The following is a 26,985-nucleotide window of genomic DNA, read 5'->3' as shown; positions in this document are numbered from 1 at the left end:
TTCTCAAATATGGAATGGTCCGTCACTTGATTTGCCCTCAGGCATAAACAAACAATGCTCGACCCAGATGTCCCCAGAGGTTATCTTTTCTTGCATCTCCAGGCCTTTTGACCTTCCCGTTGACTCCCCAAGGTGTGATTTTAAAGTTTAAGGGTTAACAGGTCACCATTAATCTTTTTTCATGAATACTAGAACAAATGCTAGTCCAGTAAACAGTAAGTACAAGGGATGGCTTAGTATACAATATGTTTCTGAGGTAGGGCCCTTTACTGGACTGGTGTCATATCCAGGACTTCTTCCTGCTCTACACCCAGTGATGCTGGGATTGGCTCTGAACTCTTGCAACTCTGAGCTGGATAAAGCAGATTTGAAAATGTTCTGTCATGCTTTCAAAATGAACATGTATTTTTTGAGTGTATTCAGTCTCACTGCCATGCCCTGTAACTCTGTCATTCCAACTCTATTTAATCAAGCCAAGTGACCTGATCGGACCTCAACAATACATGGGACAGCTGCACTAAGCCAAAAATGTCGTAGTTATTTATGACTATGGTTCTGGCTTTAAAAATATAAACATATGGTATTAATGAAGCACCTTCTAAAAAAGAACATGTATGAAAGCTCGGTGACCTGAGAACATCCTATTATGTTTATTTTTGTTCCCCTTTGACAAAACAGCTGCTTGAAGATTTGCTTTTGTGCTTAAAAGTATTTTTTAATTTTATTATTTAACTACATATGCATCGACAAGTACAATGAGTGAATAAATAAAAACCTACCAGCCTTCATTGCAGCTGCACCCTGGTGTTTCAATATAGAAACAAAGCAAAAATGACAACTGAAAAGGTGCACAGACAGGAGCTGCCCCTCATGTGTCTCTTTTTACTGGGGATAATTAAAAAAAAATGCAACATCTCTCTATTATAATAAAAAAATCCTGGGACGAGACGAGACTTTTTAGCCTGGGAAGAGACGTGACTTTTTCAGAGAGATACTTTCATGTCCCGTGAGACGAGACTTTGTGCCAAAAGATTTAACCACGCCCAGGGCCAGAAATAAAAGACAAAGAGTAGATGACAAAGTAGAACATCGTAAAGAATTCAGAAACGTTGGTGCAATACACATGCAGAGCAGATTAGAGATAATGAAAGTACTAAAGTCTCAAAAAAATAATAGTAAAGATGGCATTAGCACAAACAAATGGAAATTATTACTTGGTAAAATAACGGAACAGCAAAAAGAGATTGAATATATTGTTCAGATTTAAACGTTTAAGTTGGAAACTTGTAGCTCGCCTGATTCGTGTTGCCGTCAGGGAAAAGTAGTGTTTCTTCCCAATGAAGAGGCGTATCCGTGAGTATTAAAAGATTTGTTGTTTGTTGAAAGTGAAATCCACATAACGCGAGTAGCTGAAGTGGCTGGTGCTTAGCGCATGCCGGGGGTCTGGCAAGCAAAGCGAGCGGGGGCAAAGCCCCCTAGTTATTAAAAATTGTGTGTTATTGTTATGATCTACCTTACTCTCAAACACCCTAGACTGGGGCTTAGTCATGAGGTGTAGACCCCACAGCCCCAATGAGGCCTATGCACAAAGTGAGCCTCACCCCAAATCTTACACACACGCACAAAAAAAAAAGGTTTGGATTTTTAAATTCAAAAAAGGATAGAAAGGGAAGAGGGGAACTGTAAACCTCCTGGCCCAAATAACTGTTAAAGGCACACAGAAGTGTCTTGAGGATTATTGTGATCACGAGTAAACCTGAATATAATTCAGCAGCAAAGAGGCCATGCAGAGGTTCAAAATACTGGTAAAGCAAACCACCTCTCAGTAAACTGCACCGAAAGGTCAAGACACAATCGAAAGTCAAAGATAGATGGAGCTCCTCACCAAAACACAGAATTCTAATGCTAGGAAATAAATTAAGTACCACTAAGAATTTCAAAAAGAGTTGTATCCAATGAGGGTAAAACATTATGTGATTGCCACCATATTTATTTTGTCACATCACATGACCGTAATTGAGATTCAACATGGAGTCTCATGAAAAAAGAAAATATAATAAGGAAAACTGACTTAGCAATTTCAAAACAAAACATAAATCTAAAAAAATAAGAGCTTCATGCACAAAAAGCTCAAAATAGACAAATACAGTATACATATAAATACAATATTGAAAAAGGTTTCCTTTATTTACAAAAAATATATATATATTTTAAGAAAAATTAGTAAAGGCAGCAAGATAGTTTAGGCCAAAAAATCAAATCTCAAGGATACCAAAACCAAGTCCTTAATAAAATGAGCTAATCCTTAATCAAGAACAAAACAGACAAAACAAAAACAGGAAATTGCAGAAGTCCTCAAACAGCAGCATTAGGGGGGCCCACCCCCCTAGGTTCAACTGCAAGAGAACAGGAAACATAAAAAATATCAACAGATGTTATACTACAGGCATGGCTTGGTTTTTTTTTGTATTTATTTTCTTTCTATTTTTTGTTTTTGTTAACTTTCATTCATTACTTCTCACATTTCTTTGTTAGTTCTTTTGGTTTTATGTATTATTCATTAATTGTGTGGTGTTCTTTTAAAACTGGTTATTTATTATCTATGTATAATGAGGTGTTCTCCTAGTACCTTGTACTGCTAAGGACTGGCACTCCATCCAGGAATTGGTAAATGCTTGCTGGGGTATCTCCAGCTTCCCCATGACCATGTTCTGGATAAGTGGGTTTAGAAAATAGAAAAATGAATGTTTTTTTGTTATGTGTCCTGTCTCTTTCATGTAGACCCCAATGAGGCAGGGCCACCCGATGATAGAACTGAGCAGCAGCTGCCCCAGATGTTTAAAAGCTGAGGCTGCGACAGAATGGTCAGCTTTGGCATTGTGCTTTATTTTGGATTCTTGTTTTTTTGTGATTTGTTGCTTCATTTGGATTTACTGGCTTCAATCCCTGGCTCATGTCTTAAGATACTGTTCTCTATCCTGTGATTTGTGTGTTTTTGCTCTGTTTTTGATCAGCCTTGTGTCATTAATCGACTATGAATTTTAATTTTTCTATACAGTTCCTGGGGCTCTCAAAAATAATGTATGCATTGTTTTGAATGCTTTTGAGAACATAGAATTCAATGGTCACATTTATTTATTTGTGGCTTCCCCAAGTGCCATCTTGTCTTCTCTATTGGCACCATCCTTGGTAAGATGAGTTGAGGGTTGCTTTAATGGGATTAATTTATTAAAGATTTTAACAGTTTTAAGCACATAATCAGTGCCTTGAGCATGTGTGATCACTTATTGCCAAGCACCAACTATGGGGTGCAGAGCAGAGAGCCATAAGAGTATAAAAAGTGAAGGGTTAAGTGCTTAGGAAGATCAACAGAAAAAACAACAATGAGATGAGAAAGAACAAGCAGTTTCTCTAAGAACATCGGTTGGCAAGAGGTATTCACTGATGAGAGGACAAGTCAGGCAGCATCGGCTCTGCTGAGCTCTGAAAAAGGGAGCAGGATCGATGGCTGGTGTGGAGCTTCCTGGGAGTGTCTGTACTTCCTGAACAGTGAAGATGATAATGTAGAGAGGCCCCTGGAACAATACATAAACAGGAGGGTCCAGAGTGTAGAGGCATCTGTTTGAGGGCAAGGTGCCATGGTGAGCTGTGGTGACCAACTGGTGGCAGTTCAGGAGCTGCGGTGGCTGTTTGAGGTGTAAGTTCGGTTTTTCAGGGCACTGATTGATGTGGCAGATCAAGGATCCAGCAGGCTACACAGAAAGAGATCATTGATGACACCCTGACGAGAGGAATACCTCATGAAGTATTGTTTGGATTTTAAATTTATTTATTTATTTGGATATCTATTTATTTATCAGGCACCCAAGGACACGGTTTGTAATGGCACAATTTTAAGAAAATGTACATATTGAAGCATTGTTTCACTTTGTCACTTTGATTCTGTGCATTTAAAAACCTTGAGCTACACTTTTGAAAAAAAGGTTTTTCTGTCTCCTGTCTTGCTCTAGTCCATCTTGGTTCATTATTACTGATATCCTGGTAGAGGTCGGTCATCAGACCACCATTTTAGGCCTTTAGTGTTGACAGTTGCTATGTGGCTGTCAGGGATGACATCAGGGGTCATGAACTGTGTGCCATCATAGGTGAAGGTATATAAAAGTCAGCTTCTTGGACTTTTTGGCTTGTGCCAATTTGTTGGATTCTTCCTAAAACTGTAGCATTATTACAATTTGTTAAAAGTCTCTGATTACAAATGTTTTAGTTTTGACTACAGTTTTTGTCTTAAGTCTTGTGTCTGGTTAGATAAACTTCTGGTGACTGATCCTTTTGATTTATTTCTTGACCACGATTATTGTTTCATGTCCTGGACCTTGTTTATTAGACTCCTGGTTAAGACCTTGGCTTGTTTTCTCCAACTTTGCTCTCTCTCTCCAGTTTCTAATTTCTTAACTCATTCAGATGCAGTTGACGGTGGTAATCAAATGTAAACAGTGACAAAATCTGCTGTTATGTTTTAGTTGGACTCTCTTTGGTAGAAGGAAACATAGCTTCATTGATTTGATCAAGATTCCCTGTGCTTACGTGAGTAGAGAGGAGCAAACAAGAGGAAACGTGGCATCAACATCTGGTGAGAGATCGAAGCAAATGCATAAAGCAAAATAACAACAACATTTATTTATATAGCACATTTTCATACAAAAAGTAGCTCAAAGTGCTACTCCACGGATGACGTTTTGTATGTTATTGCTAACTCTGAGTTGTCAGACTTCAATTTTGATACAAGTGATCTAAAGCAAATGTGCAGTACCAGCAACAGCTGATCGATCCCCAGCTGATCATGGTGCTGACCAGGTTCTTTCAGTATTTTAATAGCAAAAGAACAGTCAAGGAGGAGGTGAAGTGCATCAGAAATAGTAAAGGGGAATTAACAGATACAGACAATGAAATAGCGGATGCCCTAAACTTACATTTTTCTGAGGTGTTTACAAGTGAGCAAGCGGATAACCTCCCAGAGGTAACAGGGACTACTAAGGAGGTACTGTGGGATTTGGAAATTATAGGGGGAGAAGTGCTGCTCAGATTAAACATCTCATCAACCTCTCATCTAGATTGTTCTAATGTTCTAATGTAGCTGACATGCCTATGGCAGTGTTCACCTGGGAGGACCGTCACTAACAATGACAAGAGCTACAAACCAGATTGTGATGCACTGCGACTGCCGCTGCCACCTCCAGGGCAGAGCTGCCACATGAAGACAGCCTGGCAGCCATCTGCAGGGCATTCCTCACAAACTGGTGGCCACAGCATGCAGCATCAGATGTTTTATGTTGATTTCTGTTTTATGTTGGGAGATCTGGGGACCTGGGTTCGCTTCCCGGGTCCTCCCTCCGTGGAGTTTGCATGTTCTCCCCGTGTCTGCGTGGGTTTCCTCCGGGTGCTCCAGGTTCCTCCCACAGTCCAAAGACATGCAGGTTAGGTGGATTGGCGATTCTAAATTGGCCCTAGTGTGTGCTTGGTGTGTGGGTGTGTTTGTGTGTGTCCTGCGGTGGGTTGGCACCCTGCCTTGCGCCCTGTGTTGGCTGGGATTGGCTCCAGCAGACCCCCGTGACCCTGTGTTCGGATTCAGCGGGTTGGAAAATGGATGGATGGATATTCAGCCCTCAAAGAGTTAAATCAACTGCCATCCTGTTCAGTTCATTTTACCTTGCTCCTTTGTTCGTTTGGGAATTTTCTAATAAATTCTTTATATATAAAGAAACTTTTCTTTTTGTTTGTTCTTTGGGCCACAGCTTTGGATTGGTTTTCCCCTTCCTCTTTATTTGGTGTTTTTTGAAACTTAGTGAATTTTAAAAGCTTGCCTTTTGATTAGGGGGTCTCTGAAGACGCTAATCCAGTGGGTCCATCACTAAAAGAAGAACATAAGAAGGTGTGGGATGTCTGTGTACTTTTTGGATATCTGCTCCCCTTTTTGTCCTTCATATGGTAGTGGGTTGCCAAAGACATATTCAGAGCAGAGTCACCGACTCTATGCACACTCTTCTTTAATTTCAGTCAATTTTCCTTTGCATGCCTCCTCCACCCCAAACACGCGGGCAGATGTTAGGCTGAATGCAGACTTCACCTTGGCCAATTGTGTGTGTGTGTGCTGCAGTAGACCAGCATCCCATTAAGGGGTCTTCCCTGTCTAGCATATTATGTCAGTTTCCAGTGATCCTAATACAGTATGGATTAAGGTGTCACAAAATCCTCCTTCTGTGAACATTTAGTGAGTAATTTGGCTTTCATAATTTTGTAGATAAGTAATGTTGTACTCTTGCTTTGTCCTCTATTTTTTTAAATTGGATTAGAGAAGAGCTCTTTGGAGATGAACACAAAGCACAATATCCAGTTATATATAAATAAGTGAAAGGGTATTTATTTCTTTATTCATTTACCCTGAGTTACTTTTTGCAAAAAAAAACAAAAACCATAATGGGATAAATACAAATGTTGTTCCATTTATTAACGATTATAATAGGTACCCCTAGGAAGATTAATACATATGTAAAGAAAAGTAGTGTACAGAGTTGATTTTGTGAAAGGTAAGATTCTGACACTATGTAAAAATATAATAGAAAACTACAAACAACTTGTAGTGGAGGCCATGCATTTGCCTGTAGGAAATAAATATGAGATGTTAAATTCACAAATATGAGAACAAATGATTGGAGAAGGCTGAAAGGGTTACTGCACCAGGAGAAATAACTTTTCTGTATTTTTCTAGTGCCAACATACCATAAAACCCTAGTCCCAGGATTTTTGTATGCGCAAAAAAAAAAAAAAAAAATCAGGAAATGATACAGTCGCCAAAGAGCATGTTGGGATTAGGAAGAGGTCAACAGCAGGAGGCCACCCAGCAACAGAATGCAGAAATGAATGCAGAAGTCAAACTCCAAAACCCAGACATCACCAAAATACACCAAAACTCCTAATGCTGGGGCCTACTTGGGAAATAAAGCTAAAGGTTTGTGGTGTTAGTAGCTGGTAAAAAAAGGGAAGGACCCAAAGAGGAGTGCAATTGTAAACAAAACCAAAGATCATAAACATGTTTTAAGAATTGCAGTCCGAAGGACAGAGACAAAACTAGAAAACTTAAGTAGAAAAATGTTTCGAAAAGAGGCTTCACTACCAGTTCAGCTCGAGTTATCCGCAACCTTAGATCGAAACGGTCATCTTTCATCTGACGTCACATAGTATGACGTCGGAGACCATGGCCCTTTAATGACAGTGACATCCACATATAAAACAAAATGACACCAGAAAGGGCACAAAATACGTTCAACTAATTAAATAGTTCAGATTAAAAAACTGTTTGGATTTATCGTGTTCTAAAACCCATAACAGCTGGAAAAAATCACAGCAAAACATAGCAAGTATAATATAAAAACAAAAACAAGTCATAATAGGCTGTTGAGAGTTGTTGTGTTCATTGAGAGAGCAGTGTGAAACTTCTGCCATTTTTATACTGTGACATCCAATGGCATCATCATTGGTGACAACTGCAGTCCCGTAAACAAAGAAAATATAAAGGCAATGAAAAATAACTTTATTTCAAAAACAAATATAAAACTGACATTAGAAATTAAATCTTCAAATCCCCAAATTAGTCAATAATACATGTACAGTATAACAGTTGCTAATAATAAACAGATAATAGATAACAAATAAACCTTTACAACATACAAACCTAATGACTTTTGTAAAGGCAGTCCCTGCGACGTGAGACGTAAACGACTCATACAGCAAATTTCCCTTAAAAGTTGATTTTTAAAATGCTGTTTATCTCACTTCATAGCACTGTTATAAAGATTGAAGTGTTAGTTTGAGTTTGCGTATAACTAAATTAAAATCCTTAGTACATTTATATGGTGGTACTAATTAAATTTCCTAATTCCTGAATTTTGGCTTCTGTTTCTTACCTCGCAACCAAAATGCAAATCAAAAGTCAAAATCAAAAAAGCTTGGCAAGAAGTCAAAAAACAAAAAGGCTTAAGTACCGTATTTTTCGCACCATAAGATGCACTTTTTTCCCCAAAAGAAGGTTGGAAATGTCTGTGCGTCTTATGGAGTGAATATTGCGTCACAGACCATGATGTGTATTACCTGACAAAAGTTGACATCCAGGGGTAGAGGGCGACAAAACTCACTGTTACGTTACAGGCATTTCCTCTGTGCTTGGAGGAATGTTAGACTCATTGACTCGGCATCTAAGCCTTGCGTGTGCGTGAGTTGTGAAATGTAAACAAAGGAAAGATGGCATCGACGTCTCACGAGGGAGCGAAGCGAGTGCAGAAAACAAAATACTCAGAAGACGATGTTTCGTGCATTATCACTGAGTCGGACTCTGATTTTTCAGAATCTGATTTTGTTGAGAGTGAATAGGAGATTGAACAAGAGAGTGAGGAACTGGCATCAGCTGATCGGGACACCAGACGAAGCCGCCCCAGCTGAGCGCATTCGTGCAGCCGATGCACCTATGGCAAGGTTCGTGTGGGAGGAATACCTAGACATTGATCCATGGGAGCCAAACTGGCTACCGGACTTCACAAGACAGTATGGCTTGCTGTTGGACTCGACAGATTACCAGCCGCTGGACTACTTCAGGCTGAATCAAGGGCTGTGCTTGCACCGCATTCTCGTTTTTCAAACTGGAAACTCACAACAAAACACAAGATGAAGGGCTTTGTGGCATTACAAATATAGACTGGCGATATAACTTCAGGGAGCATTGGTCCAAACGTGCTTTGTCCCCTGGTGACTTTGGACAGGTTATGCCGCGTGATGATAGGTACGTGCTCCTGCAAAGTGATTGTGAGCAACTGAGCTTCATAAATTCTGACACTAGCGATGAGGAGTTCTTGGGGTTTCCATAAAACTAGAAGAGTGCTTGAACCTTAAAGTCTCTCCTTATTTGTTAATGACAGTGATGATGTTTCTTAATATCGCTGTTGCATTTACATGGTTGAAATATTATTCTGCTATATTTTATTAAACATATTAGTACACCATTTGGTTCAGAATATTTTTTTTCTTGTTTTCCTCCTCTAAACCTAGGTGCGTCTAATGGTCAGGTGCGTCTTATGGAGCAAAAAATACGGTAGATTTGGAGTCTTTTAGAATTTATCCACAATCTTGGATAAAGTGTTGACCACTATACCAGCCTTTATATGATTGCACTGATGTGGTCGCCATGCACAACCACATCACCAATGGCCCAACAAAATGTCGATTAGAAAGAAAAAGGCTTTGCATTATTTCCTATACATGAATTTAAATTCAAAAGGAACATGGAAAATAGAAAAATGAAAAATGAATGCCTGCAACTTTGTAACGTTATACAATTCACCTATCCCAAAGAGAGACACAGTTATGCACAACTGCTCACAAGAAGTCAGTATGGTGCAGCCAGTCAACCTAATGGCACGTATTTGAATTGTAACAAAATAGCTGGAGTCTTTCAAGAAAAATTTACATAGGAGACACTACAATCTCAAGTGAGGGGGTCATCACTAATTGCATTGCTGTAGCACACTACCATAATAATAATAATAATTGTAACAATGAAAATATGGATGCTTAATGACTACCACTGGGACTTGGGCACACATCTCTGCCTTACCTCCTTAGTCTCTTGCTCCTGTTTCATGTGCGATTTCTCCTGGTGTTCTACTTACATTCCGCAACATAAACACATGTAGGTGGACCATCGACTTCAATTGGGCTCAACAATGATGATGTAATGTGATGAAATTGAGGATTGCACTACTGTGGAAACTGTGTTCTCTCACACTCTAAAGACATGTGTTGTAGATTAGGTGGAGTGGCAACTCCATATTAGCCTAACATAATAATGAATGTGGTGGCTTTGAAGTTAGCAGTGTTGTTTCGCACATCTAAGGAACTGGATAATATTGTTTGGCCAGGTTAGAGCATGTTTGGAGTCTATATTTGTGGGACGTCTCTATGTAGTACTGTACATATTCCTCCCACACTCTAAAGATGTACAAGTTTGGTGGATTGGCCACTCCATAACGGCTCAGTGTGAGTTTGTGTGTGACCGGAACAGACATCTCACTTGCAGCATGGCTGATTCATACACTCACTATGATGTAATTCAGCCATGGTTTATTCCCTTGCGTGTGTTTGTTTTCCTTTTTACTGTTAAGTTTGAAGTATTTTTCATGTATTTTGTTGATGTTTTAAACTTTCTTATGCATCTGTTAATATTGTTATATTTATTTATGTTTTATTATTTATGTCCGCTATCTCTAGATGCTCCTCCATTCCTTGTGTTTTGTGATTGGAACCCCAGGAGGTAGGGCCACCCTGACATCACTGCTGCTCTGTCCTCCCTCTGTCTTTATATTGAGGACAGTGAGGAGGGGGTCTAAGTAATGGATCATTAATAGCTGTAGGAGATTTTGTGAGAATTGCTTGACTTTTTACTGCTTCCTGGCTTGTTATTTTCTGATTCAGGGTTTTATTTTTTGATTATGTAATTGGAACTTGCTTGTTAAAGACTGTCTCTTTAGACAAAACCTTTTTGCCTGTGTTGTTTTAAAAAAAGAATTAGAAAGATTTTTTGCTTGAACTTACCTCATCAAGCCAGAGGGTTTATGGTTCCTCTCCCTAGGAAGGCATTCACGTATTTTGGGACTTTGATAGTATTTTTAACTTTTATAGCCATATCCCCATTTTTGGGCCTGCCAGTGGGTGAAGCCTTTGCTGGACAGGTTAGTGAAAGTCCTTTGAATCTTTCAGAAGGCTTCACGTTCTTTTCGCCATATTTTTTTTTTACTGCCTTTTACAACACACTGTGTCAGAGGATGGTCATTTTGTAAACTTAATTATTATAGTAACATTAATGGTAAACACTGCACCAGCCGTAGATACTTAAAAATGTGAAGTTTTTGGGCTTTTCGCATATTAGACAGTGATGAAAACATCCATCCATTATCCAACCCGCTATATCCTAACTACAGGGTCACGGGGGTCTGCTGAAGCCAATCCCAGCCAACACAGGGCGCAAGGCAGGAAACAAACCCCGGGCAGGGCGCCAGCCCACCGCAGTAGTGATGAAAACATATGTCAAAAATTCAACCTTTTAAATCCTGGGAAACCATCTCTTAATGGTCTTTGACACTGCCACCATCATTTGCAGTCAGTTTATTTGACTTTGTAGCTCAGTTCATTTTATTTGGCTCTATGAGAACAGATGATTACGCATCAGAGGCTTTGAATTTGAATGTGTCTGACTCATAAATGAAGCGGCAACCTCATCTGCAGCGCCTTTAGCCTGGCCGCATTTTCGTTTCTGCATGTAACACAAGCATGTTATTTTTGTACAAGTCTTCAAGGCAATTGTTTTATCTCATCACAATGAGGAGAGTGGCTGCCGTAGCTGATGTTTCCAATCACAGGTCTTTCGTTTCGAGATTCTCTGGGATTACTGGCTAGTTGCTATGGCAACACAGTATTGAATTAAAATTGTATTCATCAGTAAAATTGCTTGTCTATTATATAACTTGCTTGTAATTTTAACCCTATGTGTCCATGAAATATCTAGAGGAGATTTGAAGATGAGGGGGAAAAAAAGTCAGAGCGATCTTCTGTATTTCACCCTTCTACTCCGATTCCCTCAAGGTGACAAAGAAGTTTGACATGTAATCCTTTAGTTCTATTAAAGACAAAAAAGCAGATCCTGTATATTCTATAAAAACATTTTTGTTTAGGTTTTTCATTTATGCCTATTTTCCTCTATGTTTTCTTGAACTTCTTTTGTTACCTGAATAGTGAGTGCGCCCAGAGAATTAAGTCAAATCTGAAAGAACGGTGGTATCAAAGGTTTCAAGTGTACATCTACGAAGAAGACGCTACCGCTGCCAGAGCTGAAGTGCATGATGACAGAATGAATTCAGACGCGGCCAGCTTGGGGTTGACATGTTTAGCCAAGCGCTGCATGAAAGCACTCATGAGGGCACAGGCCATGGAGAGCCAGGTTTGATTGACTGGGGAATATGGCAGCTTAAACAATAAAGGAGCCACCACATTTTTCAGATGGGGGACACCAACATGACAACTGAGCATCAAAATGGATCTACAAGGTCACTCCAGTCAGTGCTATGGTTCAACTTTAGGAGCTCTACCTTAATTTGCTGAAATTTGAAAAGCCTCTACCTTGGAGTAAATGATGAGAATAAAAAATAAAAGGCCTAGATAAATAAAAGTGCCACATAGCCTTCATCTGCCGAGTAACCAGGCTTCAGAATGCTCTGCTTGTCAGTGTGAGAAAGGTCTGCCAAGGTTTAGCATTTAGGTCCATTAAGGTGGGTACTGTCCCATAGCACTAGGAGACTGGGTTCAGATCCTGTCCTCGTTGCATGTCTATGTGGCTTTTTCCTCTTAATACTTGCATTATACTTCCAGATCTAAAAGGCTAAAAGGTGTGCAGGTTAGGCTAACTGGTAATTGTTAATTTTCCCATCTCAGTGTACCCTGCGATAGACTGGTGCCCCGTTCAGTTTATCAAATTAGTGTAAGATATTTTTGTTAAGGGTGACCAGTGTCCTATCTTTTTCTCTTCTCCATGTCCTGCTTTGACACCTAGTCTTATTGCTGCATTGACCAGAACCTCTTTGGAAGGTGACTATGGAACAGTTTGGAAAATAATGGCATCCCTCAAGTCTCACACCATCATATTATTCATGTCACAAATGCTGCCCTGTACAGCAGTGTGATGGAGATGGAGAAATGCCAGACTTGGGTAAACGACCACTGGCTCTAAGTCCCCCAGACTTTGACATATCCTCAAGACAGATGGTTTATTTTATCAATGAGTTGCCTCTATTTAACTTTTGGTTTCCTCTCCTTCTCTACCAGTTGATCATAAAGGCAATTATGAACTTAAAAATGTTTCTAAATTTGGATTAAATGAATTTTTCTGGTTGGAAACTGTTTACCAGGAGAAAAGTGAGACCAGAGCAGCACCAGACAGTAAACAGTTCTCTGTAAGCAATAAGACGAATGTTGAAACACAAGAGAGTTAAAACATTCATTCAGGTTGAGGTGCAACAGAACTACTGGGTGCTGTATAAGTGTAAGAAAGCAAGAGAGACACAGGGGCTATGGAGGTTTGCTAAAAGGTCACAGGACCCCTTCATTGACAAAATGGACTAACACTGTACCTAACTTGGCAAGGTGGGACCCGTTTTTATTTTAAGAATAAGGTTAGACAAGACTATCAGGTCAGTGATTTTTATAACTATTAAGATTAAACACCTTTCTTGTGTTCTTGCTGTATGGGCAGCATGGAGTGTAGACCCAGAACTTTAAACCCTTCAAAAGAGGTGCAGGTACTTAGCACTATAATGGCAGTTCTTGATGCTTTAGTCAAAGCAGGCTGTCCTTGAACCTGATAATAACTTTCTTCTTATTACTTTCTCTTATATGAAGTAAAGGGAAAGTATGGTAATCCTCTAAAAATTCAATTTTGAGATTTTGATGAATCTCGACGTTTTAGACCTCCCTGAGTCCAACAATACAATTTTTGGAATTATGTCTGTGTGTCTGTCTGTGTGTTTGTATAGTTAAATTTGATAAATTGAGTACACTTTCACTTGGGTCAACCAAATTTTGCATACAAGTATTAGGTTCAAAACATAGATTTCTATCAACTTTTGGGCTACTTCTGCTAACCGGAAGTGGTAGTTTATGTTTTATTCATGCAGCAGTTCCACTTTACTTTTATAATAATTTGATTTGATTTGTTGTTGATGGTTCTTTATTGTACATAATATAAAAATATAACCATTGTCTTGTGGTTTACTCCTCAAATATCCATCCCCATATCTGAGTATACGAGAAAGTTTAGGGGAGACCACTCCCGATTTTTGGATGTTAAAGCCAACCAAGACCTGATTGGATCTAAAAGACAGGATATCTGTTTTAAATCAAAGTCCATGTTATAATTTTAGATTTTTATGTTGTGTGAGGGATGGCCGGCCATTTACCCCGGCCAATACCCCCAGGCCGCTAGATGGAGCCCTCCCTGTAGCATGGAAGTGCTCCGAAGACCAGCAGGGACTTATGGACGATGGAGTTTTTATTCCCAACCCTGCTGGACACCGTGGGGCCCACCAGAGGACGCTGCAGGGAGGCTCAAGGACACTTACGTGCCCTATAACCCGGAAGTGCGTCATGATCACATGACAAGAAGAAGCAACGTGCTTCCGGGTTGAGGAAAAGGACTTTTACCCTGACCCGGAAGTCATAAGGACTAGTGGATGGTTGGACAGGAACACCTCCGGGTCAGGGAATATAAAAGGACCATGGGAAAGCCCAGACGTTGAGCTGAGTTGGGTGGAAGGGTGGCAACGCATCTGGGAGTGTGGAGGATTATTGTATTGATTGATTATTCTTTATTAATTATTAGAGTAGTGTGGAGTAGTGGTGCTTTGTGCGCTTATTATTATAATAAATATTATTATTTGGACTTTTATCTGGTGTCTGACGTGTAGTCTGAGGGTTCAAGGGGTCACAGAGACCTTAATCTGTCACAGTTGTAAAGAACAATTTTGATGTATTATTGTTGAGTTTTGGTTAAGAATTTATAGTATTTCTTATCAATCTTTTGGCAACCTCTTTATGGATTCATGGAGTTCTTACATCACTTCATTCCCAAGGAGACTTGTGGCAGTGATATCATTATTGTTGCGACTGTTTGAGATACTAATGCAGAGATACCAGCATCCAAGTGTTGTTTTCTTTTCTTTTCTTTTTTTTTTCTGATCAAAGCAATTTCTGTTTTTATGGCAAACCAACTAAGAAGGTAGTAGTGCAATCCAATGGCATCCCCCAACAAAAACAGAACAAAAAAACTCCTAATAGCAAACTAACCACACAGACAGAGTAGACTAGAAGAATAGAAAGAACAAACTAATGGGTCCCAGACAACCAGGTTCTAACCGACTGAGCCGAGGCAGACCAGTTCTCAATGAACACAACTGATTTGGCATTAGAACAGGGAAATTAAACTCAAAAACGAGGAACACCAGCTGCTAATAATCACAAGCACTGGGGTTTTCTGTTGAGAGGCAAGAAGTAATTTGGCTGCTGAAGTGGTAAGACAGAACAATTCATGGTGGTGAGAAGTGAGAGCGAGAGTAGAGAGGTCCAATAAAAGAAGGTGCTGGGGTATCAGAGTAACAGTCACAGAAGGCGATGAAGAGAAAAGTGACAGACTTGTGTCCAAAGAGAAAAGACAGGGGAGCAGTTTCAGAACATGTATAAAAAAGTGCCAGGCAAACCAAGCGAACTGAGGTGGCAAAGTGGATCAGAGGAGGTACGCATTAAAAATGATTCTGAGGGTCTTGGGTAAAGTCTATGAAGTATTTTTAGTTGTGTTAATTGATAATTGGGATTCTTCAAGCCAAATCAAACTTTCCTAAATATATTGTGCCAGGAGAGAGGGGAAGCCAGTGGACAGAGATCATTAGACTATAGTGAAACCAAAGGGGGGCATTTGTAGGGTGAGTTGCAGAGTGCAGAGTAATACGTGGAGACCGGTTTACTCAAAAGTGAGTAAAAGTGAGGGTGGGAAAGAAGAGGGTCAGATAGTGAGATGCCACATTATAATAACAACTCAGAGATATGAATTTCACATGTGAATCGTCATTTAGCTGGTTTGTCTGCATTTCCCTGCTCAATAAATAGTCTCGTCGTTTCCCAGTTTCTTCGAAATGTTGCGCACACATGAGTCAAAGTTACCATAAATATATGAATGTTCCCCTGTCAACTTTTCTTTTATAAATCCTGATGTTTCCTTTGAAAGTAGCATATAGACATTTCAAGCCTCTTTCTGTGTGTATGCAGGCTTTACAAATGAGGTCCTAGGAAAGGAGTCATTAAAACAGGCAAAGTATTAAAACCAGAAGACTAAAAGAAAGCATCAAAATGGAAAGTACCTATTAATCGAAAAATAAAAGCAGTTAAGTCAGGAGCTGAGATGTCAATAAAGGACGTAGTGAAATGCACAGTTTTTATTAGAATCAGCCAAACTTGGATAATTATGGCTCTGTTGTGCCAGTCTATATAGCGCCGCATTGATGATGTAATACGTGTATCTTCTGGGACTACTTTCTGTGAAATGACTACAAAATGGCATGACTGGAAGTTAACAAAACTAATGATGAATCATTTGAAAATGCTGTAATTAATAAAGTTATGAAGACTGATAAAACAAAAATCACAAGGAAAAAGTAAGAGACAAAGACCAGAGTTGCGACAGTATGACCATCAGAAGACTCCCCACTACTTACGCTTGTAAAAACACGCTGGATCCCTGAGGGTTTGGTCGGCCAGTCTGCTTCACAGAAGTCAAGTCTGTGCATAGCAGCCTGAACTACTCCTCCACTTGACAAATTATTTATTACTCCTGACTTCAGGCATGTGATCTTTTGACTGTGGGAGTGACAATCACAGCATAGTGAAGTATGAAGAGGTTTACGAACACAAGTAAACCCTCTTCGTCTTATACATATTCCATCCATCCATTATCCAACCCGCTATATCCTAACTACAGGGTCACGGGGGTCTGCTGGAGCCAATCCCAGCCAACACAGGGCACAAGGCAGGAAACAAACCCCGGGCAGGGTGCCAGCCAACCGCAGCTTATACATATTGCTTCTGAATAATGAGCACCCTCCTAAGGTGCTTTATAAGCACAGAGTTATTTATAATTGATTAGATTTATATTTTTTTTTTTACATTTTGAATATAGAAATACAAAGCCTCCCACTCAAAATCACACAAAGTCAGGGACAGCCTTGTGATTTCAAATCCAACAAGCTAACCACCAGACCTAAAGGCCATTGTGCTAAGAGAGTACGTGATTACACAAATATTTTTCAGATTCTTAAATCCAGAGGCTCAATTGCTTTTGGTAACCTTTAAGTTAACCTGACATTTGTGTACAAGTGCAGACCTTCTTGTAAATGAAGGAAAAAATCTATCCATTTTCTGAGGTTCATTTATCCTCTACAGAGATGTGCAATAAAGGCAAAAAATAAAAGTGTTTGCTCAGATTGTGGTGTTGAACATTTCTGCCTTCAAATGCGAACACAAGAAGGGAATGCGACCTGGAGAACTCTGCCCACATGTTTAATTAAAGACCATCCATCAATCCATTGTCTTAACTAACCTACCCCAGTTTTAGAATTGCATGGAGCCAAAGGCTATCCCTGTAGAAGTGGGTGCAAGACAAGAACCAGCACAGCACAGCACTCTGCAACCCCAGCTAGCAAAAATGCTGTAGAATAAGCTGTCTTATCAATTAAAGAGTTTAATTCACCATTGAAATCAGCTTCTGTGTCTGAAAGATGTGCTGTAATACAATCCTACCCCTAACCCACAGAAGGGAGGCTCAGTACACCTGGAAGTGTGGAGACTAGTAAAGAAAATGATACCAGTGCATTACTCGAGGACCGGAATGAGCTCTCCTTATGTAGACTGTGTTCTGTACTTAAAATACTCATCCATTTATGTGTCATCACCCCAGCTTAAGATGTTCACAATTACAGGAGTGGGAGAGAGAGAGAGAGGGGCTGAAGACTAATTTGAACAGCACTGGGCACAAAGCTGGAACCAAACCTGGACTAGATGTTAGTACATCATGAGGCTCAATTATTCAGCCAAGGCCACTTTAGAGTCACTAATCTCTTCTTTCTGAGCCCATAATTGATAAGGAGGAGAATGATTAAAAATGGACAAATGAATACAGAAATAAACCATAAGAGAATCCAATACTACTGTATACTTCAGCTCAATATACACTGCAATAGATTTCATAGTGGACAAGGGGCTGAAAGGCCAAAGAGGGGGTTACAGGACATGGAAACTGCCCGGCAAATCCCCACACTGGCAGATGGATATTGTCACAATGCCATATTCACGTGACAAACAAATGGGACTGTCCAGAGAAAAGTACACACTGTATGTGGACAGGATATTGCAGAAAGGACAATAGGCATCAACTGTGCAGAACATGAAATGAAGGAGGCTCAGCAGGAATGCAAAGCACCTCGCGGAGTAGCCAGGGTTTTATCGCTGGGTTAAATGTCTTTTCTTTTTAAGATATTCTTTTTTTGTCTTTGAAATATTATTTTGCATGTTCGGTTTGTGTATTCCTTATCTTTATATTTGATTACCACACAATACATATTTTATAGTTTATTAATGACTTTTTATTAATGTATTTTACGTAGGATATATTTCTTAGTTCCTTAGTTATATTTATGTTTCTTGGTTTTAAATGTTGAGCCTAAGGGTGTAGACCTCCCTGAAACTCTAGTGGTGAGACTACCCCGAGGTGTATATAAACCTGCATAAGACTCACGGCTAACTCTTAAACATTGACTCTCTCTCATTTTATTGGTGTTCAGCTCCTTCATCCTTGGATTCCCTTTCTTTGGCCTTTAAATTTCCCTCTAGGGACAAATAAAGTTCTATCTATCTATCTATCTATCTATCTATCTATCTATCTATCTATCTATCTATCTATCTATCTATCTATCTATCTATCTATCTATCTATCTATCTATCTATCTATCTATTTGTTTTTGCTTTTTTCAATCTTTTGCTTTAATTTCTGAAAATTTGATTGTTGGGCTGTGAAAATGGTTTTGTTGGCGTTTGGTTTGCTTTTTGTAGGCAAACATTTTTGATATAATTTGTTTTGGTTTTGTTTTAAATTTGAAAAATCTCATTAATTAAAAAACACAGCTTTGATTATTATGTGCAAGACGCTTCAAAGTTCCTCTCTGTAATGCCATCAAGAGGAAGCAACTTACGGAAAAATAGTGACTACAAGATAAACATATTAAAATAGTCAAGTAAAGTTCTGAACCAAACAAATCTGCCACATCTTTCATCTAAACTCAATATGGCAACCAGAAACTTAGGCGAAGGATCAAATTAGAAGAATCAAAACCAGAGTACAGTAATCCCTCCTCCATCGAGGGGGTTGCGTTCCAGAGCCACCCGCGAAATAAGAAAATCCGCGAAGTAGAAACCATATGTTTATATGGTTATTTTTATATTGTCATGCTTCGTTCACAGATTTGCGCAGAAACACAGGAGGTTGTAGAGAGACAGGAACGTTATTCAAACACTGCAAACAAACATTTGTCTCTTTTTCAAAAGTTTAAACTGTGCTCCATGACAAGACAGAGATGACAGTTCTGTCTCACAATTAAAAGAATGCAAACATATCTTCCTCTTCAAAGGAGTGCCCGTCAGGAGCAGAGACTGTCATAAAGGCAGAGGAAAATCAATAGGGCTGTTTGCTTTTAAGTATGCGAAGCACCGCAGCACAAAGCTGTTGAAGGCGGCAGCTCACACCCCCTCCGTCAGGAGCAGGAAGAGAGAGAGAGAGACCGAGAAAAACAAACATGCAAAAATCAATACGTGCCCTTTGAGCTTTTAAGTATGCGAAGCACCGTGCAGCATGTCATTTCAGGAAGCAGCTGCACAAAAGATAGCAACGTGAAGATAATCTTTCAGCATTTTTAGACGAGCGTCCGTATCATCTAGGTGTGCGAACAGCCCCCCTGCTCAATCCCCCTACGTCAGGATCAGAGAAAGTCAGCGCAAGAGAAAGAGAAAAGTAAGCTGGGTAGCTTCTCAGCCATCTGCCAATAGCGTCCCTTGTATGAAATCAACTGGGCAAACCAACTGAGGAAGCATGTACCAGAAATTAAAAGACCCATTGTCCGCAGAAACCCGCGAAGCAGCGAAAAATCCGCGATATATATTTAAATATGCTTACATATAAAATCCGCGATGGAGTGAAGCTGCGAAAGGCGAAGCGCGATATAGCGAGGGATTACTGTAGTCAATCAGTACAGCACAAGCACACAAAGAGGATGTGTTTTAGTTATTATCCGCAAATATTTTACTGCAATTCCATTGTTGTTTATTTTTAGCCTCATCAGGTTTGTTTATGGCTACCATGGTTTTCCTATTTAGGAATGACCGGGTAGGAAAAACATTCCAGCCAACACAAACATGGTGATGCCCAAAGTAAACAATAATGGCGTCACAGTAAAATATTAACTAATTTAAACTTTTCAGAAAAACACTTCAGATAAATGCATAAATAAAAGAAATTAATTCTCATGATAAATACCCCATAATGAGAGGAACCTAGAGTCAGAAAAATGCATGAAAGAGGTAGGAAATAATTAAACACTCTCATAACACTCTGCTATTCTGGGTTTTTGAATTTAGAAGCCTTCCCCATTTTCTGTTCTGTCTGCGGAGGTCAATTTTTGGCTAGGCCAATTTGGATAAGTGAGGTCTGCATTTTTTATTCATGGCCTAGTGATTTTTTGCTGATTTTCACTTCAAGGCTTATGTCCTTTTTGAGTTTCAGTGAGATGGTAAATCATAAATTCGTCCTCGCTTATACTTTTTAATTATAATTAATTTAATTTAATGTTTAATATATGGATGGATGGATATATGTAAATGATTTGTATAGGAATATAAGTAACAAACTGGTTAAGTTTGCAAATGATTCCAAGATAGGTAGATTGGCAGATAATCTGGAACAGTGGCAGCCCACATATAGGCACTGTGGAACTGCAGCACCCCCTATTTCCACTTGATATTATCGATAACATTTAATATAATGAGTCCTTTTTTCTTTAATTCTTTCTTTATACTTGTACAATATATAATCCTTAAGCTTAATGTCAGTAGCCATCCCCCAGTTTATGAAAAAGATACAAAAATCTTTGCATAGAACTGTGCGCTTCACAGTTCCAGCGGCGTGGTGTGTGGCTGTTGTACGCAAGGCTGCGAGGGAGAGAGAGCACTGTTGCTCCCGCAGTGCCGACCCTGGCGTGCTGGTGGAAGGTAGTGTTTTTTTTTTACTCCACATTTGTTGTGCTTAAAAACCGTGTACCATATTCTTGAATGTGATAAAGTGTAGAATTAGATTATTATCCTGCTTCCAGCTATTCTATTTGTTCATTTATTTTACAGAAAACTTTAACCATGGCCTTGCATCCCCAAGAAATAAGTTCTGTGACTGTAAGTGAACTTCAACAGCTTAGGTTTTCACATCTGTCTCTCCATGAGAAACTTACAGTTAAGAAAAGAGGTCGTTCAACACATGATATTCTAATATCTCAGCCAGGCATAAGCAACAACAAGAAATATATTCGTAGCTTTAATTCTGAATGGTACCAACGGAAAAGTTGGCTTTGCGGCTGTGAAGTAAAAAATGCACTGTTTTGCTTCCCGTGTCATCCAGAGATCAAGGAGAAAATTATTGATATTTTTGCGCAAATTAAAACAAGAAGAATGGATTTCATTTTTAAATAAACAGATCAAGCTTGAACTGTAACAATACAGGTTATAGTAAGTAAAAAATGTTCGATTTTGTTCTTTTAGGATTTTATCAAGTTTCTGAATAAATTTTCTTTTTATACATGTTTGTTTCCTTTTACACAATTTTAAAACAAAGGCTAGAAATTTTCTGGAGCAGCACCCCCACTAATTTTAGCTACGAGCCACCACTGATCTGGAATCTGTTGAATCATTACAGAGGGATTTAGACAGCATACAGATTTGGGAAGATTTGTGGCAGATAATGTTTAATGGCAGTAAATGTTGTGGGAGATGGCCTGGTGTCGTTCATCCCGGCCAATACCCCCAGGCCACTAGATGGAGCCCTCCCTGTAGCAAGGAAGTGCCCCAAAGACCAGCAGGGAATCATGGACAATGGAGTTTTTATTCCCGACCCTGCTGGACACCGTGGGGCCCTCCAGAGGACGCTGCAGGGAAGCTCAAGGACTTACATGTGCCCTATAACTCGGAAGTACGTCTTAATTACTGCGACAGAGGAAACGACGTACTTCCGGGATGAAGAAGGAGAGTTTTCATCCAACCCGGAAGTGCTAATGAGTCACATGGACAAGGGTTCAGGAGCACTTCCGGATCATGGACTATAAAGGACTGTGGGAAACCCAGACGAGGGAGCTGAGCTGGGTGGAAGGGTGGCAACGCGTCTGGGAGTGTGGAGGATTGTATTGATTGTTTATTATTGATTATTATATGAGTATTGTGGAGTGTAGGTGCTTTGTGCACTTTAATATTGTCCGAATAAATAATTATTGGGCTTTTACCTGGTGTCTGAAGAGTGGTCAGAGGGTTCAAGGGGTCGAGACGACCTTCAAACTGTCACAATGTAAACTATTACACATAGGAAGTAAAAATATTAGGTTTCAATACACAATGGTCTGAAAATTGAGAACACACATTATGAGAAGGATTTAGGAGTCATAGTGGACTCTAAGCTATCGACTTCCTGACAGTGTATAGAAGCCATTGAAATGTGGAGTAGAAGTCCAAGGAGGTTATGTTCAAGATTTATAACACACTGGTGAGGCCTCTTCTACAGTATTGTGTGTAGATTTGGTCTCCAGGCTACAAAAAGGTCCAGAGAAGAGCGACTAGGCTGATTCCAGGGCTACAGGGGATGAGTTATGAAGAAAGCTTATAAGAGCTGAGCCTTTTCAGTTTAAGCAAAAGAAGATCAAGAGGCGACATGATTGAAGTTTATAAAAATATGAAGGGAATTAGTCTAGTGGATCGAGACTGTTATTTTAAAATGAGTTCATCAAGGAAAAGGAGACACATTTGGAAACTTGTTAAAGGTAAATTTTGTAAAAACCTTATGTTTTTCTTTACACAGAGAACTATAGACAGACACTTGAATAAGCTACCACTAGACCTGATGTTATTTTAGAAGAATTTAGTGGATTAGACTGGCGAGCTTTTTTGGGTTGAATGGCCTGTTTTCGTCTGATTGTTCTAATGTTCTAATGTAATTTTCTTTTAAATATGGGGTTGTTTCGCTCCAGCCTGTCATTTAATAGCACATGGTTCAAAATAAAACATTGGAACCACGAGAGAGCCTTGAAGGTACTTAATATACTGAGCTTTTTAAAGGCGTGTTGGCATCTTAAGGGTCACTAAAGGACAATATGGATCAATGGCCTAAAACTTTAATGCAGAATGTGACTTTGGCCTTAAATGGAAACAACCCCAGGAGTAGGGTATATAAATATAAAGCCTCCTTAGGTCAGTGAGCTTACAGTTGAGTGTTGTTGGGGCAAGGACTCATCTGCCACAAGTAGCAGTGACCAAGCTAGGGAGATCATCTTAGAGAGACTGACAAGAGGCGAAGAAAGCAGTGTGATGGACAACTGGACAGTGTAATGGAAAATTTGGTAATACATACATTCTGGTTATTTTGTATACTTTGGCATCATTCATTTTTAATGAATTTCGATCTAATATTGTGCAAGAGTTTACAAACAGTAATATGCAAATTATGTATTTTTGTGATGATGTTCCATTTTTATTTGGACAATAAAAAAATTGATTTACATATCTTTATAAATAAAATCATAAGCCGTTTCCGTTTGTGTGTTTGTTTGTTCAATAATCATAAAAAAGGGCTGAACAGATTTTCATGAAATTTTGCTTATAACTTGCTGTTGATCCAACTGAAAATATAGCTTTATATCATAGGAGTTGTAATGGGAGGAAGGGCAACTCATAAAATAGCATTGACATTAGGACTACAATTCCCATCAGGCGGCACGAGTGCACTGGAACTGAGAGGAAAATATCGTCATTGGTATGTACATTGTTTTGTAGCAGCCAAAGCAGAAGGTATGTACAGCATTTTCTTCTCAATTTATTTGGCATTGTCTCACAGGCTTACAGCTTTTGTCTAAGAGTACATCTTCTTTTTTTATCATGGCTTGTATTTAGCCAAGTTATATTTCCAAAAGACCGTTTTTTTCCACCATTTATTTATATCCAGGTGCTTTTGAATGAACGTGTTGCTCAAGTATTTATATTACTTAGGTGATTATAAAGCTGGTCTGAGACCCAAAGAAAAGCAAGAATTAAGAAATGAAGAAATATAAAAACAAATGTAAGTGAGCAAAGAGTAGTCATGGGATGGACTGGCATTTAAGTACTCCGACAAAACAAACAAAACTACAGCCAAAAAAATCAAAATAAAAGCAAACTATTGCCATTAGAGGTCTTGACCACAAATTAAAAATACTTTTTTTTGGTAGCCCAAAAGCTTGGCTGTTAAACAAAGGACAGCACCATCCTAAATAGTTTTGAGTGCCTACTTAACATGGCACTCTGGTCGCATGCCTACCAACAGCCATTATTGCTGCAAACATTATAGCTGCAGTCATGGAAAGTTCATCACAAAATGAAATTGACCATAAAAAGTATTGCACCAAATGGTGTAGTTTGAGATAAAAAAAAGTACAGACATTTAAATAATAATAATGTGGAACCTCCACACAGGAGTGATGGCAAACTGCAATTCATAACAACATTATTGACTTGACATATCATAAACTTTTATCATCCGGTAAAAATTAAGTTTCAGGTAAAGCCTCCCTCCCCATTGAAATACTCCAGAAACAACTTGAACATTATGTAAAGTCAACAACTCCTAAAAAGCATTTTATTTCTTTTATTTGAACAAAATATTTAGCAATCTTAGGTAAACATATATACAGCTTGTACAAGGAAAAAATATTATATCTATTCATTATTCATTTCCCAACACATCATATAAATCTTAATATAGAAAGCACAAAAAATAAGGGTTTGTCCTTGAAAAGTACTCACTTTCATGAGAAATAAATGACTTCATAAAAATTATTTTATATATTTTTGCAGCTTTAACAAGGTATAATATACCCCAAATACCTTTGTTGGCAAAAGGTTCATTTATTTTTATGTATTTTTTTTTTTTTTTTTTTTTACAAAAAGTGTAATTGCAATTTCAGTTAACAAATACGGTCAGGATTTATTTTAAAACAAATAAACATTAGCCTGCACCAATACTTTACTGTTGTTTTCTGCAAAAAAAAAAAAAAATCCTCCGACAATGACAAACTCTTCTCACATTACAGCACCATCTTGTCTTTCACCCAGAAGCCAATACGTTCTCATCTTTCCTTTACCCTTTGAAAAAAAATGCAGATTGGAATTAATATTTTGATGTATACAGTAAAAAATAACTACATTCAATCCAGCCGTCTATCATTGTGCAGTTCTTGGTTGCAGGGGTGGCACCCCATCCTGGTGGCACAGGGCGCAGGGTGCAAGACAGGAAGTAACTGTGAAAGGTGCCAAGTACGGGAGTCATTAGTGAAGTAATCGATTTTAATCTCATTAGTGAGTAACATCACACAGTAAGTAACAGTCTTGTTTCTGAGTATTGACTAGAACTGTGTTGATCACATTAGGTTTTTAAAAGCATTTCAATTAAAAACATGGTACATGGTGAGAGTGGTTGTTTCCTAGGCTTGTACCCCAAAGCAAATGCCAGCATATGAACAGTACACACTGCAAACACGTTAGCATTTGGTTTGCTGGCAACTCTAGATGTAACGTAATCAGCCAGCTTTTGATTTCTAACTACAACAAGAGAAAAAATGATTACTCTATTTGAGGATGACAACTGACAACTAACCAGTACAGGTCTTCAATATCAATTTACACAATTGTTTTGTACAATGTGGCCTGACTGGGCCCAGTTTCATTATCCCAAGATGCTCTGTTATAACACGTTGTGTCCAATATAACGATTACATGTTATATGGTAGCACACAAAAGTCTTGTTTTTCAGAGACACATTTTTATCACCATGTTTTCTATTAAAGGCTTATGGAGACACCAGTCCAAAAATGTGCACACTAATTCAAAGCTGGAAAATAAAGTGTAGTCAATTCATTTAACTTGCGACTCTTTAGAATGTGGGACTAATAGAAAATATGTGTAGAAGACTCATGAGGGAATGGTGCGACCATGTCGACGTTACATAGATGGTGACCAAACCATGACTTGATCCCAATTCCCTGATGTTAAGAGGCCATAGAATAATCACTTTCACTGAGACAACCTTTGTGCAGCTTTATTTCACCAAAGTCTTTAACATATTTGGCTTACTGAGGTAATTTTGATATTTCCATACTAATTCCACACCATGTGACTTATGAAATTCTCACCTGGTATTCAACCAGTTAAGGTGTGCACATGTTATTCCTCTTTTCAGATCAATACATTGGCTTCCTGTATTGACACATATTAAGTTCAAATCCTTGACGCTTGCTTACAGAGTAGTCAATAGATCAACACCTACTGTATATGTACGGAGACATTTGTGAGGTCCTCTGCTCCTTCTCGACCACTCAGGTCTGCTTTTGATGCGTATGGTGATATCATCTCTACATGGTACCAAATCTCAGTCCACATTCTTTTCACGTGTAGCTCCTAGCTATTGAAATGAATTGTCTTCCTCCATTGAAAACTCTGACTGCCTCAATGTGTTTAAAAAGCATTTGAAGACTCCAGTTTGGTGAATTTCTGTCTGATATTAGCTGCTAGGTTTTGTAACCTAGGAATTGTAAGTCGCTTGTATTTTGTTCTGAGCTTGTCACTTGTGATGATTAATTTTGTTAACCTGTCCTATCACACTTTTTCCAAACCAACCCCAGACAGATGTTTACTCGATTATGTTGAACTCTTTCATAAGGCACTTTGGGTAAGCGTCTACTAAGCAAATAAATGTAAATTATTAACTTTCCCAGGATCAGACAATGACCAGATTTTAAGCGATTGACTTACGAACTTTACTCGTTAATTTCTCAAACCCACTTATTCCAAAACAGTGTCACGATGGAAACAATGATCAAATAAATATTGATAATTAAAACCAAACTTTCTATTTTATTTTTTTGTTGTTTCATTTTGAAAAATCTTAGTGAAACAGCACTAAGATGAACATAAACTAATGCGCAATCTAAATTTTATCACCCCTGACAGCACGGTCAC

The 26,985-nt window shown here is 38.8% G+C and overlaps 1 protein-coding gene across 1 annotated transcript in view; it reads right to left on the bottom strand.

The window, feature by feature from the left end:
• Positions 1-24,603: 24,603 nt before the first annotated feature.
• Positions 24,604-26,985, bottom strand: part of npr2 (natriuretic peptide receptor 2) — a 200,743-nt gene continuing 198,361 nt past the window's right edge. The window contains exon 22 of the mRNA XM_028804819.2: positions 24,604-25,113. Within this exon, the coding sequence (XP_028660652.1) occupies positions 25,051-25,113 (63 nt within the window). The 3' untranslated portion in view covers positions 24,604-25,050. The remainder of the gene's footprint in view (positions 25,114-26,985) is intronic.

This window comes from Erpetoichthys calabaricus, chromosome 7, assembly GCF_900747795.2.
Source record: "Erpetoichthys calabaricus chromosome 7, fErpCal1.3, whole genome shotgun sequence".
NCBI lineage: Eukaryota > Metazoa > Chordata > Cladistia > Polypteriformes > Polypteridae > Erpetoichthys > Erpetoichthys calabaricus.
This window is presented reverse-complemented; position numbering and strand designations above follow the sequence as displayed.